The following is a 14,542-nucleotide window of genomic DNA, read 5'->3' as shown; positions in this document are numbered from 1 at the left end:
ACTGTGCAGAAGGACTGAGTGCTCTGGAGCCCATGGGCAGAGGCTTCTGCTCCTCATAGCACACTCAGCCAGCACAACCCAGACCTCAAGCAAGGTGCCTGCCCAGAGATCCTCCCCAGAAAAGAGAGAAGTAATGTGGTGTTTTCAAAGAGAAATGTTACTTTCTTTTTCCTTGGAAGATCTCTCCTAACTTGTCAATGTCGTTTCCTCCCTGGACAGTCCCGAAAGCCCAGTGGGACCAAATGACCAACGGCAGCTCCTTCAACGAGTTCCTCCTCTGGGCATTTGCAGACACACAGGAGCTGCAGCTCTTGCACTTCTCGCTCTTCCTGGGCATCTACCTGGCTGCCCTCCTGGGCAACGGCCTCATCATCACAGCCATAGCCTGCGACCACCATCTCCACACCCCCATGTACTTCTTCCTTCTCAACCTCTCCCTCCTTGACCTTGGCTCCATCTCCACCACTGTCCCCAAATCCATGGCCAATTCCCTGTGGAATACCAGGGCCATTTCCTACTCGGGATGTGCTGCCCAGGTCTTTTTCTTCTTTTTCTTATGTTCAGCTGAGTTTTCTCTCCTTACAGTCATGGCCTATGACCGCTTTGTTGCCATCTGCAGACCCCTGCACTACAGGACACTCATGGGCAGCAGAGCTTGTGTCAAAATGGCAGCAGCTGCCTGGGCCAGTGGTTTTATCAATGCTCTCCTACATACTGCTAACACCTTTTCCATACCACTCTGCCAAGGCAATGTGGTGGAGCAGTTCTTCTGTGAAATCCCCCAGATCCTCAAGCTCTCCTGCTCAGACTCCTACCTCAGGGAAACTGGGCTTCTGGTGGTTAGTGGCTGTTTAGGCTTTGGGTGTTTCATTTTCATTGTGGTGTCCTACGTGCAGATCTTCACTGCTGTGCTGAGGATCCCCTCTGAGCAGGGCCGGCACAAAGCCTTTTCCATGTGCCTCCCACACCTGGCCGTGGTCTCCCTGTTTGTCAGCACTGGCACGTTTGCCTGCCTGAAGCCCCCCTCCATCTCCTCCCCAGCTCTGGATCTGGTGGTGGCTGTCCTGTACGTGGTGGTGCCTCCAGCAGTGAACCCCCTCATCTACAGCATGAGGAACAAGGAGCTCAAGGAGGCAGTGAAGAAATTGATCCAGCGGGTACAAGGTCAGCACCAGTAGCTGTCCCTCATTCATTCACTCACCAGGATATCCGGCATCAAGGGTGTGTGTTGTGCATTTATTTCTTTCTTACTTTTCTCTTTTACATCTACAGTAAAAAACAAAGAAAAATATCCAGTTCATGTCATGTCTGCTCTGGAATCTCTCCTTTGAATCTGACCCAGAGACCATGTTGAAACAGGAAGCCAGGCTTCCCCCTTCATCAGCAGAGGTGGGGGAACCTCAGAGCCCACTAGTCTGAGCTCCCTCGGATGCCCCCAGTGCAATGGGTTTCCCTTTGCAGTGTCTCTTTCAGAACTGACACCAAGGATGCTCAGAGGCCCAGAGCCAGGCTCAGATGAGCACTGGCAGGGTGAGACCAGAAGTCCAATGTCCATTAGGAGAGCCCAGATCTCCTAGCCACACTCAGGGTGTGATCTCACACCCTTCTCCTGCGAGGGTGGCAGACAGCTGTCACCATGGGCTGGTCCTTTCCCTCTTCAGTGCTCCAACATTCACAGTGGAGTGGGAGCAGAAGGGAGGAGAGTCTGGATGCAGCTTGTGGGGACAGACCCTCTGCTCCTCAGGACCATCCCTACTACTCCCTACATCCCTACTGCCACAGCAGCCATATCCTTGCTGTAGCTTTGGAGTGGGGGCTGCAGCTTTCCTGCAGACTCGTCCACCAACAGCAGCAGGACTTTCTCTTTTCAAGGCTGTTCTCCTAATTTCCACACTGTCCTGCTGTGCTCTCGTGTGTTTACATGGCCTAAGCGCTCCTGTAACATGGTGCTTCCTTGTGCATTTCTGTGAGCTCAGGCAGGACCAGGCCCTGGGCACCCTTATGCAGACCTGGTTTCCAGAATAACATTTCCATAGTAAAGGGGGTTCTCCTGTGTGACGTGCCTGACGTCTGGCCTTTCTTCAGAAGATGGAGTCAAAAATATGTTCAAGGGATTGCACCACTGCAGGGTCTGCTGTTCTGCTTGCAAACTCCATGGACTCTGGGGAATGAGCTCAGAGTCCCAATGTGATCTGTTAGGGACCGAGGGTTGGATTCATTTCTCGGTGACCAGTGCCAGTGGAGATGGGGAATGGTCTCTGAATCGCCTGTGCCAGGCTGTCCCACAGGTGACAGTGCTGATGAGAGATGCCCATCCTTCTGGAGGGCAATCTGAGCCCACAGGAGAGCTCACGGGGTCTCCAGGGACAGTGTGTGCCTGGGGGTGGGCAGTGAGTGGAGCCTCACAAAGTGAGGGATGGTCCACAGTGGAGTAACCAGAAGGTAAAGCACTAAATCCAGGTATGTAGGGGGAAACAAGGGCTCTGCAATCCCCACAGAGGCAGTGGGGAGCCAGGAGGCCCAGGGAAGGGGCACTGGAGAGTGATTCCTGCAGCCTCAGTGAAACACCACAGCCTGGAGCTAGTGCCCACCCAAACACATCTCCTGCCATTGCAGGTGCCCTGGGGTCACTCTGAGCACCTTCCATGAGCACAGACAGGTGCCAGCAGTATCAGTGGTGGTGATCCCTGTCCAGCTGGGTCTGATTCCTGCCCTGACCAGCATGGCCAGAGCTGAGTCAGGAGTCACCCCGTGGCCCCACAGCTCACTCACTCTGCAGAGCAGCACCACCAGCCTGGGGCCCTGCGGGGAGCACAGGGCAGGGGTGCAGGAATGGCCAGGCCAGCACAGACACACTGACTTGGGAAAGGCTCTCTGGGGAGCAGGGATGCCCCAGGAGAAGAGCAGGGCAGCATTCAGAGATAGAAAATAAGAAGGAGAAACAGGTTTCTCTGGTCACCAGCCCAAAGCAGGCTGCTGTGTCCCTGGGGCAGCAGGAGTTGCTGGAGAGGTTGCAGGCAGACAGGGAGGGAGATCTGCTGGGCACAAGAGCAGGGGAGGCAGAGAATGTCCTGCCTCATTGCAAGGCCTCGTCCCCCTTGCCAGGGAGATGCTGCCCTTGTCCTTGGGCCTTGCCTGAGTTATGCCGTGGACAGGCCTGTGCCTGGCCCTGCAGCTCTTGGATCCTGACCTGACCCTGTGCCCATCCCGCTGACCTGACTCCTCATCTTTACCTTGCACCTGCCTCCAGACTACAGTCAGGGAAGCCCTGGCAAGGGAAGCTGGGATTGAGCAGATCCCAGAGAAGGCTGTAGGTACAGAAGGTGACCGCGTATGCCCACAGCAGCAACCCTTGCCTGACAGCCAATTTAAAGGTGCTCCATATGGGAAGCAGAGGCAGGAGCCGAGGGTTGCTGGCAAGGCAGGCAAGGCAGAGCCCCACCGACGGGAGATGCCATTTCCCAGTGCCAGCAAAAAAAACAGCAGAGCAGGTTTGGGGATGGTAACCGGTGTCAGGCACAGTCCAGCGATCACCAGACAAGACTGTAGGGCTCCAACCAGCCCTGCTTGGTGCGGGAAGTTGGGCTGGAGACCTCCAAAGGTCCCTTCCCACTGAAACTCCTTTGTGACTCCATGAATTCTTGTTCCTCAACCTCTGCTCTGGCATGTCTGGCAGGGGGATGAGAGCTACTAGAGCAGGGCAGAATGAGCCCAGCTGGGAGAGTGTCGGGGGGAAGATCCAAAGGTGCCCGGCTCAGCCCCGGCTTTGGAAAACTCCCTCATGCATCGGGAGAGGGTCCGTCTGCCTCTTCCACCCTGCCCTGTGCTCCCCTCCCCTCAGCCAAGGTGGAGTCCAGCATCGCCTGGGGACTCTCTTCCCCATGGGGAGCAGAGGGAGGGCCTTCACCAGCCCCACACTGCCTTTCCCACCCCTAGCCTTTGCAGTTGCATGTGCCTGGCTCTGCCCGCTTGCCTTCACCACAGTCACGGCTGCACTGGAAGCCCATGAAAATCCCGGAGCTCCACTCCTGTCCAGTGCCCCAGCCATGCAGCCAAGGGCAGGGGTCCTTGCTCAAATTTCCCTGCTCCTCCCCATGCTCTGGGCACCATTCATGCATGGGAGCTGCCTTCTGGCATTTTGCCTCTTCCAGGCCCTTTCCAGCACAGCCCAGACCCTCCCCAGCTCTCCCCACCTCCCCTGCCCTCTCCCCAGCCCACCCAGCAGAGCAGCCCAGGCTGGGGTGGCCCCACAGCAGTGCCTGTGGCAGGGGGGTGCAGAGCTCTGGGCACTCACCCCACAGCCCCAGCCCCTCTGCAGGGCACAGCAGCTGCTGGGGGGACAGGGAGGGGTGTCAGCCTCCCCATCAGCCCCACACCTGGGGACCAGCAATGGCACAAGGAAATGGAGGCCAGGCACTCCATGTCTCCACTGCTCTCGTGACCAGAGATCCTTAACCCTGGCTGCCTGCAGCCCCTCTGGCAGCCCCTCTCCCCAGCACAGCACTCACTGCCCGCTCCAGGCACACGCTGGCCCTGGAGATTTCCTGTGCTCCCTGGGTGGCTCCATATCCCCTTTCAGCAGCATGGGCATCTCTCACCAGCCCTGTAATATTTGAGACAGTCCCCAGCAGAGACCTCTTGACCACTCACCGCCCTCAGGGTCACTGGGCCCCCACAGGGGAGGGCTGAATCCAGCCCACATTCCCTAACACATCACCCTATGAGCACATCCTCCTTAGCCCATGGAAAACCCCGGCACAGCAACAAGGTAGTAGAAGGATGGAGTGGACGACAGAAGCAACAGTGACTCTTCTCTCATAGACTACTTCTAAGTGGGGATCTCATTTGTGGGAAGTAGTAAGTCAGCTAAATAAGCAACAAACTCCCACAGGAAGTCCCATAGATAAGGGGTTTGTGTCAGCAGCTGCATGAATTCCTGTTAAAACAGAAAGAAAACCCTATCAAAGTCCTGGAGATGAGGCTGTGGTTAAACATCCAACTCAGGGATCAATATGGGTGACAGTGCTCTTTTACCATGGAAAAGGAGGATGGGATGCTGTAGACACCGAAGGGAGTGAGTTAGCCATAAGTGAAGCTTGGATTATGTCCAAGACCTAGTTGTCTACTCTTGCAGGGAAGTGTGGTGTTACCTGCTAACCGTGGGAACACTGATACCTGGAAAAAAACACCTGAAACGTGTCTCTAACAGGTTCTCTCTTTTCACGTTGCCCATGGGACAACCTGGTTATTGAAGATCAGTCACAACCCATCTTTAAAACTATAGTTACAAGAGAAATACCATCTGTAATAGCACGAGGTCAAGGACTGATAGCCATAACATTACACTGACCCTAAGATCTAAAGTTGGTCTAAATGTAGCTATATGTAATCACACACGGGATGGGAAGCTGCACCTGGTCATGACAACAGAGTGAGATGGGTACTACAGACATGGAAGGCAACAAAAGCCATTGTAATGTGACCTATGTTTTTGACCAAATCACCACACAAGTTACTGGTTAACTTCTCACATGACTGAACAAATGATGGCTTTTTTTGGATCCATCTAATAAATCAGTACCACTTGGAGTAACCTTCCATCAACTCGACAGCTTTCTCAGACAAAACACCAAGGTTACTCAACATCTGTTGGAAACTGGAAAACACTTGGAAAGGGAAGGAACGATGAAATATGATACAATGAACTGATTTGGTTAGTAAACGTGTCCAGGGACAGAGCAGCCTGCCCTGAGCTGACACACATACAAGCAGGTTTTCATTTATTCCTCCCTGCAAGCCTACAATTGTTCCTTTGCTCTTCTCGAGAGACGTCCCTGTTCTCCAGAGAGCCTCTCCTCAGATCAGTGTGTCTGTGCTGGCCTCGCCGGCCGTTCCTGCACCCCTCTGCTGTGCTCCCCGGGCTGGCGGTGCTGCTCTGCAGAGTGAGCAGCTGTGGGGCCCCGGGGTGACTCCACACTGGTCGTGCTGGTCAGGGTAGACCCGGCTGGCCCAGCATCACTGCACCTGACAAACCCTCCCCAGGTGTCTGTGGCTGTGGAGGATGCTCAGAGCAATCACAGGGCATCTCAAATGGCTCAGGATGGGGTCAGGTGTGTCATTAGATCCAGCCATGGGTTTTCACTGTAGGTGACATGAACTTCTCCTGAGGCTGCCTTCCCTGTGCCGGATGAGCCCCCACTGCCTCTCCTGAGACTGCAGAGCCCTGATGTGGTGCATTCCTCGGTTTGGCCCTTCACGTTTGGGTGACTCCACTTTGTTTTGGGAGTCTCCACTCACTGCCCATCGCAGGCACGTGCTGTCCCTGGAGATCCCCTGTGCTCTCCGGGTGGCTCCATGTTCCCTTCCAGAAGGATGGGCATCTCTCACCAGCCCTCTAATATGTGGGACAGTCCCCAGCAGACACCACTTGGGCACTCACCCTCTCCAGGGCCACTGGGCACCCACAAGGGACAGCTGAATCCAGCCCTCATTCCCTCACACATAACCCCAGAAGAGTTGGTGCCCCTTAGGCTATGGAAAACAAAAGGCACAGCAACAGGGCCTTTTCAGGTGCAATTCCCTGAGCACATTCTTGGTTCCAGCTTTGGAAGAAAAGCCCAACCTTCGGTCACTGTGCTGATGAAATCCCCTTTTATTACAGAGATGCTGCAAGGGAGGCCAGCTCTGACACAGTGGTAGGCAGATTTACAGAAAGCCTCTGGGTCAGACAGATGGGGTTTGTGCCTCTGGAGAAGAGAGATGAATTCAGACATTGCTGAACAAACACATTTATCACAGATAGAATGCCCAAACCACAAATGTTCCCTGAGATCTCTTGGAAATCACTTGTGAAGAGAGATGGGCAGCTCATTGCTGATGAACTAGTACCACTTGAATCAGTTTCCTCAGTGCCTCCTTGAGCTCCTTGTTCCTCATGCTGTAGATGAGGGGGTTCACTGCTGGAGGCACCACCGAGTACAGAACAGCCACCACCAGATCCAGAGCTGGGGAGGAGATGGAGGGGGGCTTCAGGTAGGCAAACGTGCCAGTGCTGATGAACAGGGAGACCACGGCCAGGTGCGGGAGGCACATGGAAAAGGCTTTGTGCCGGCCCTGCTCAGAGGGGATCCTCAGCACAGCAGTGAAGATCTGCACGTAGGACACCACAATGAAAATGAAACACCCAAAGCCTAAACAAAGACTAACCACAATAAGCCCCACTTCCCTGAGGTAGGCGTCTGAGCAGGAGAGCTTGAGGATCTGGGGGATTTCACAGAAGAACTGGCCCAGGGCATTGCCTTGGCAGAGTGGTATTGAAAAGGTGTTCGCAGTGTGCAGCACAGCATTGAGAAAACCACCGCCCCAGGCGGCTGCTGCCATTTTGACACAAGCTCTGCTGCCCATGAGGGTCCCGTAGTGCAGGGGTCTGCAGATGGCAATGTAGCGGTCATAGGCCATGACTGTGAGGAGATAATACTCTGCTACAAATAAAAAAAAGAAGCAAAAGACCTGGGCAGCACATCCTGAGTAGGAAATGGCCCTGGTGTCCCACAGGGAATTGGCCATGGATTTGGGGACAATGGTGGAGATGGTGCCCAGGTCGAGGAGGGAGAGGTTGAGGAGGAAGAAGTACATGGGGGTGTGGAGGTGGTGGTCACAGGCTATGGCTGTGATGATGAGGCTGTTGCCCAGGAGGGCAGCCAGGTAGATGCCCAGGAAGAGCGAGAAGTGCAAGAGCTGCAGCTCCTGTGTGTCGGCAAATGGCAGGAGGAGGAACTCGTTGAAGGAGCTGCTGTTGGACATTTGATCCCACTGGGCTTTCAGGACTGTCTAAGGAGGAAAAGACATTGACAAGTTAGGAGAGATCTTCCAAGGAAAAAAAAGTAGCATTTCTCTTTGAAAACACTGGACTGCCTCTCTCCTTTTTGGGGAGGATCACTGGGCAGGTACCTTGCTTGAGCTCTGGTTTGTGCTGCCTGAGTGTGCTGTGAGGAGCAGAAGCCTCTGCCCATTGACATGCAGAGGAGTCAGTCCTTCTGTACAGTAGGGGGAACATGGGAACAGGGGTCAACAGCTCTGGCACTCATAATTTCTGTCAAATAAAATCTGTTTGTCATACGGAATGGCTTTTCAGTGGAGGGCAGAACTGAGCACACAGAGGGTGGGATGGGGCCTGTGAGCACTGACTGGGAAAAGCTGTTTGGACAGAGAAACAGCTCCCAGCAGGGACAGCTCCAGGCAGCAGAGATGGGCAGGCAATGAGAGGGAACTGCTAACAGAAACATTGTGGGCGGATGGAGTTGAGCAAGTCATGGTCAGTCCCTGCAGTGCCGACACCTCCCTCAGTGAGCTCAGTTCTGCCCTGCAGAAACCTCCCAGCAGCAGGACACTGTCCAGGGGCATCCCCATGTTTGCAGGTGCTAAGGAGCAGGTCAGCTAAACCCTGATGAGGGCAGCAAAGGGGAAGCTGGTGCTGTCTATGGACTAAGGGATGGGTGAAGGGACCTTCAGAAGTTCCTAGCACACACACTAGCTGCTCTTTGAAACTGTTAACGAGTCTCAGTCTGTTGTCCAAGCCTGACAGCTCCATTCCCATTTTCCCCTTGCCAGGTGGTAGCAAAGTTAAGGCATCATCTCAGGAAATTGGCTTCTCTTTCAGGAAATCCCTGCCTTCACCTTCTTTTTGAAAAGTCCCCTCTGAAATGTCCTGTGCATGAGCTAGAGCTATGAGCAGCCCTGACCCATGCAGCACCCTCTCAATAGGAGAATGAACCTGCCCTGATGGGGATTGATCCTCTCAGCCAGAGCTTCTCCCTACTGTGTTGTGAGAAGTTCCCTGGGCAGGCTGAAATGCTGACCCTCGCAGGTGACAGTCACTGCCCTGGCAATGCAGAACTCTGGGTCGCAGGGACACTGCTCTGACTTACAGCCCTGGGCAGACCTGGGTGCACACTCCAGCTTCTCACACCTGCAGCTTCCCTGGAAGAAGGGAGCAGGATGCCCTGTCCCTGAAATGGTGTGGCAGGGAATCCCTGCTCTGAAACACCTCCTCCCCCTGCTCTGCTGCAATGGACAAGCCAGGAGAGATAAGCTAAAAATCCTCTCAGTCATGGGATGGAATGGGTTTAGAAGATCCCTCCAGGAACCTCAGTAGTATCACCCTGCAGCCAGAGACTTACCGTGTCAAGGGCTGTGAAGATTTCTCCCACAATCAGCTCTCCTCTGTCCTCCCACTCCACACTGCCTTGCACTTCTCTGTCTTCTCTCTTCTTATGTCAGAAAAAGCAGGCAGAGCCCACAGCCCTGCTGCTCTTTGCAGAGGAGCTGCTCCCGGACGGAGTTGTCTCTGGGCAGTGCTGCCAGGTTGCCATAACCCCTTTCGGTCTGAAGAGCCTGGGTCCGCTCAGGAGCAGGGGCCCAGCTGCAAGCACGAATTTCTCTGTCCCTTGTGCTCCCTCCTCCTGGGAAATGCTCACTGCAGTAGACTAAATAATCACCTACGCTCCCTCTCTGAACACTGAAGGGAGACTGATTCCAGCATTGCAATTTGTCTCGTCAGAGCATGGTTATCTACAAGAGGAGGAAACATCCCACTCTGGAAGCCTCTATTCCTATACCTTACCTAGGCAGGACACCTAGAAAAGGGGCACTAAGGGAGTTCATTTACCTATGATTTAGGTGTTGATTCAGATAAGTCAGTCTGGGCACCTTAGGCCATGTTAGATACCCCTGGGGTGGAGTGGGATTCAGATCCTTCCCGTGAACTCCACAAAACACAGAAGGTGGGATTACCCTTACCAAAGCTGAAGTGCGCACAACACAGGTGTCTGCATGCGAGATCCTTGTCTAAGCTTTACTCACACACAAACACCTGGTGAGATTCGAAGAGACAGAGGGGGTCCAAGACATGTGCCAGTGCCTGCTTGTTCTTATGGAGAAACTATTAGACCCTCCATCCTTTTAGAGCATCAGGTGGGGGCCAGGTGAGGAATTTCCTTGGCCATCTGAAATGATCGTCGATGCCTCCTGCAACTAGAGCTCCACTCACTAGGAAGCTGAGACACAAGCAGATCCACACAATGCAGACAGCTAATGTAATTCAGTGCAGACCTTTGATTCAGTGACATGAAGAGAGGACACAGGCAAGGCCATGTGTGAAGCCTGGGGTGTCCACCACAACTACATGTCCCTAGCAAACGTGGCATGGAACCCACCGGAAAGCCATGTCCTTTTGGAGCGGTTGCTGGGAAAGCACCCCCGGGCCTCTCCGGTTTCCTACCTGTACCCAAATGACTGAATCTCACCACTGCCTTTAGGCCAAGTCCATCCCATCTACATCCAAGCATGCTGCATAGACGGGAGGCACATCCCGTCAAGGCCTCCACTCCACTCTCTGCACTCTCAAACACTTCTGACTGTCCTCTCTGTGAACAACTTCTCACTCCCAGATGATATGAACAGGGATTGTGCTAATGATGACCTCAGGGTGGCTGCATCGCAGGCTGTCCAGGCCCCAGAACTTCTTCAGAGGCACCTTGTCCTTCTTGGAGATCAGTTCACCTCTGTCACTGGTCCCAAGGTGCTGCAGAGTCAGCTCAGGCAGCAAACCCCTCTCCTGCCATTCCTGCACAGCCCAGCTCTGTTTCTCCCTGGCCTTGGACACTGCAGGGTTTGCTCTCTTAGTGGGAACCTCCTTTCACCATCACATTGCCACCTGCTATCCATGCCAGCACATCTCTGCTCTGAAGTGGGGCCACTGCACACATGGTGCCTTTGGCTCTTGGCGACATGTTTCACCATGACCAGTCTGCGCTCTGTGCCACAGCTGAGGCTCTGCAACCCAAATATACACAAATACATGGAGCCTGGGGCACAGACAGGAGCAGATGGAGATGCACAAGCCAGATGGGCAATAAGGGTGATGCTTTCCTGGATCTGGAAATTACAAACAAGGGGGAACTGATCAGGGATGGGATAGTGTCAGCCTTGCCTACAGCTACCATGAGAAAGTGGAGTCCCAGATCCTGAAGGGAGAGGGGAAGGACAGTAGCAGAGTACAGACCCTGGACTTCAGAGACTTTGGCCTCTTCAGGGGGCTGGTGGGGCGTCTCATGGGAGTCAGCTCTGAGGGGCACAGGAGAAAAAAGAAAAAAAAAAAAGAAGAAGAAGGAATCATACAAATCACAAAAATCCCCCTCCCCCAAAGACCAGCATATTAAAAGAAAATAAAACCAAGAAGGGTAAAATGAACACAAGGCATTGTAAAAGTTGAAAAGTGTAACAAAACATTTTCTTTGTATTGGATCATGTTCTCAATTCCTTTCTTTTTCAATTTTTATTGACATTTTCTAAATATGTCTTCTGTAATCAAGACTATACCATGACAGAGTTATTCTGTGTCTCGCACAACATCCAGTGCCCCTGAAACAACTCCCTCCCCAGGGCTGTCCATGCCACCCCTCACTCTGGACAGAGCAAGTTGCACCCTGAGGCATTGAGCTCTCTCAACTGACAGAGGAAAGCACGGTGACCATCTTCAGTGAAATGATCTATTTTTGGATGACCAAATTTGCACAAATCTCAACATACCTGTGTTACAGTGACATCTTAAAGGAGTCCCTGATCATCTAGCTACACTCCCTTTTCATTCCCAGCAGGGCAAATGAAATGTGGCTCTGTCTGAGGTGACAACAGGGATGAGACTGATCTCACCCAAAGCCAGACCCCATCAGTGCAGATACCTATGTCTAATCCAGTTCTCTGGACTTCCCTTTCCAGTCAAGGGAGAGAAATAAAGTACCTCACTGTAATGGAAATTAGGCTCACCGGCCACCATAACAGGGCCTGACCCCAGGTTCCCGCAGAAAAGTTCAGAGCCAAATCAAAGCAAATTAAATAATTACATTTTAATGATGCGCGTGCCGTAATTACAGCTCGAGGTGGGTGCCTCCGAAGAGGGACCCCGAACAAAGAAATACCTGGGCAATTATAGCTTTTTCCAATTAAGTTTCCCACCCCTCACGTGGTAGTTCAGACCAATAGTAATTTTTAGGTCTGGGGTCTCCTGCCCTTTATTGGCTCTCATCGTTGTTCCTAGGCAGGCTGTTTTCCTCCCTTATCTTTACTGTTGTGGTTTCTGCTGACGGTTGTACCTCTGTTCTTGTTGGGTCTTACTGTTGTCTCTCAAGGTCCTGAGGAGGAGGAGGAGGTGATTCCAAATCATTACAATGAACACTGCCCCAGCAGTGAGCTGAGGCTTTGTCCCTCAAGGTCCTGATGCCCTGCACTGGTCTTATTTCAAAGCCTTGACATCCTCCCTTTCGGAGTGTGAGATGCAGGAATGAAGACTGCTTGTAACTTCCTTATCTTCCCAGCTGGAACCAGCTCTGAGGCCCTTTTCTTCCTGGACTAAGGAAAAGTTCATTATTTTATCTAAGTGCGGCCTAAGGCTTCAGCAAATTTAGCTTCTCATGCTAAGCAAGTTTTATAGAAGTTGTGCTAAGTGGCTACCTCTAGACAGTTTCAGTTCGCTATTCCTTAACAGCACCGCACATGGTGGCAGCCAGGGCACCCCCAAAGGCCCCAAAACACACACACAGACCAACTCTCCAGCCCTTCCATCCCTTTCCAGTCCTCCAAGGCCTTGCAACAGGCCCTTCCTCTCAATAGCCAGGCACAGCCCTGCACTGCTCACTTCTCACCTCCAGGAATCAAAGGAGACAGATGTCCTTCAGATCTGAGAGAAAAATCTCACAAGCCCCCTGGTATTTTGGTGGGACAGAATTTTCTGCAGCACACAGACACGGGAAATCAGATTACTGAGCTCACTGCTCACACCAGCACTTCATTCATTTAGCAGCATAAAAATTGGAGGTGGACTCCTTCATCCACCAGTAGCAGGCTGTAAACCTATACTTAGCAAGAAGCACAAAGTCAAACTCCATGTCTACATTTACCAGAGAACATCATCCACATTTTAAATGTAGCACTACTAATTCACCATGATGGAGTGGAATAAGATTTGTATCAGACGGTGTGGAATTTTATTGTCTACTTCTGCTTGATTGATCAGTTGCATTTCTATATTGCTGTAGAGCTCCGCAGGTGTCAACCCCTCCTCCCGGCACACTCACCAAACCCAGAAGTGACCTCACTGCCAACATCCAAGCCATGGGCCTTCTCCTGGCCTATCAGCTGCTCAGATAGAAGTGACCTCACAAGTCCATACCCCAACCAGGTGCCTGCTGATGGCCTATGGGCTTCAGAGGCAGAAGCTGCCTTGAAATAACATGCCCTGCCATGAACATGCTGCTGCCCTGCCAGGTACTCTGACCCAGGAGACCTCACAATCTGCTTCCACACCCATCTACCTGCTGCTGCCCTACCAGGGACTCAGGCAGAAGTGACCTCACAGGAAAATACCCAAGCCATTAGCCAAGTGTGAGCCCTGCAGAGACAAGTGACCTCACAGCGACTCTCCCAGCAAGGTGCCTCCACACAGTCTACCAGGCACTGAGACAGAGCTGAGCTCACAAACGTCTCTTCACCACTGGCCTGCTGCTGGCCTCCCTGCTGCTCTGGAGGAAAAGACCTCCAAGTCAGTTCCCAGCAAACGGCTTGCTACTGGCCTATCACAGACGGACACACAACTGACCTCACCAGCATACTCCCCACTTCACAGCCTGCTGCTGGCCTATCAACTTCTCACCCAGAAGGCACCTCACAGGCACCTTTACAGCCAAGCGCCTGCTGCACCCACAGAGGCTGCTGGGACAGGAGGGACCTCCGAGTCAGTTCCCAGCCAGGGGCCAGCTGCTGCCTGCCAGCTGCTCTGTCTGCAGTGACCTCACAAGGAGCAGGGGCCTGCTGCTGGCCTATCAGGGACTCAGAAGGAGATGACCTCACAGTCCCCTTCACAGCCATGTGCCTGTCCCTGGCCTACAAGCCTCTGAGACAGCAGCTACCTCACGATAACTTCCCCAGCCATGCGCCAGGTCCTGGCTTATCAGCTGCTCAGGCAGAAGTGAGCTCCAAAGCATAAAGCTGAGCCATGTGGCTCCTGCTGCCTGTCAGCTACTGACCAAGAGCTGATTTGACCCTGGGGATCTCCTGGCCCAGCTCTCGCAGACAGTCATGACCTGAATGGCCTCCCTGATTCACCTTGTGGCCTCACAATGATCACAGTGCAGCAAAACACCCACAATGCACCAGTTACTGCCTGCCCCAAGAGAACATCAGCTCCTGCCTAGGTAGCACCTACACCTGGCCTGTGAAACTTAGCAATTGCAGAAAGGCCTGCAAGTAATTTTGGGCAACATCTCCTAACAGGAGGATTGCATGGGAGCAGCGACCATGGAGCTGGAGACAGCAGGGCCTCATGGCCCAGGCAGAGGGAGAAGCCTTCCCGCAACTCCCAAGTCTGGTTCCTGCCCCAGTGCTGAACACACCCAGCAAATCCTCCACACCCCCAGGACAACAAGCACTCTCCTGCTTGGGGCCCTGACACTCTGAGACACGGGCAAGGACTGCGGCCAGGGCATCT

At 53.2% G+C, this 14,542-nt stretch overlaps 1 protein-coding gene across 1 annotated transcript; it reads left to right on the top strand.

Moving 5' to 3' along the window:
* Positions 1-410: 410 nt before the first annotated feature.
* On the top strand, positions 411-1,178 carry LOC135326931 (olfactory receptor 14A16-like; the record flags this gene model as incomplete). Its single annotated transcript, XM_064504572.1, has 1 exon — positions 411-1,178. A coding segment is annotated over one exon (768 nt), but the record flags the coding sequence as incomplete, so codon positions are not given.
* Between the last annotated feature and the right edge of the window lie 13,364 nt (positions 1,179-14,542).

The sequence above is a fragment of the Dromaius novaehollandiae genome, unplaced genomic scaffold, assembly GCF_036370855.1.
Source record: "Dromaius novaehollandiae isolate bDroNov1 unplaced genomic scaffold, bDroNov1.hap1 HAP1_SCAFFOLD_41, whole genome shotgun sequence".
Taxonomy (NCBI): Eukaryota; Metazoa; Chordata; class Aves; order Casuariiformes; family Dromaiidae; genus Dromaius; species Dromaius novaehollandiae.
Note: the sequence above shows the minus strand (reverse complement) of the source record. Positions and strands in the feature narration are given on the sequence as shown.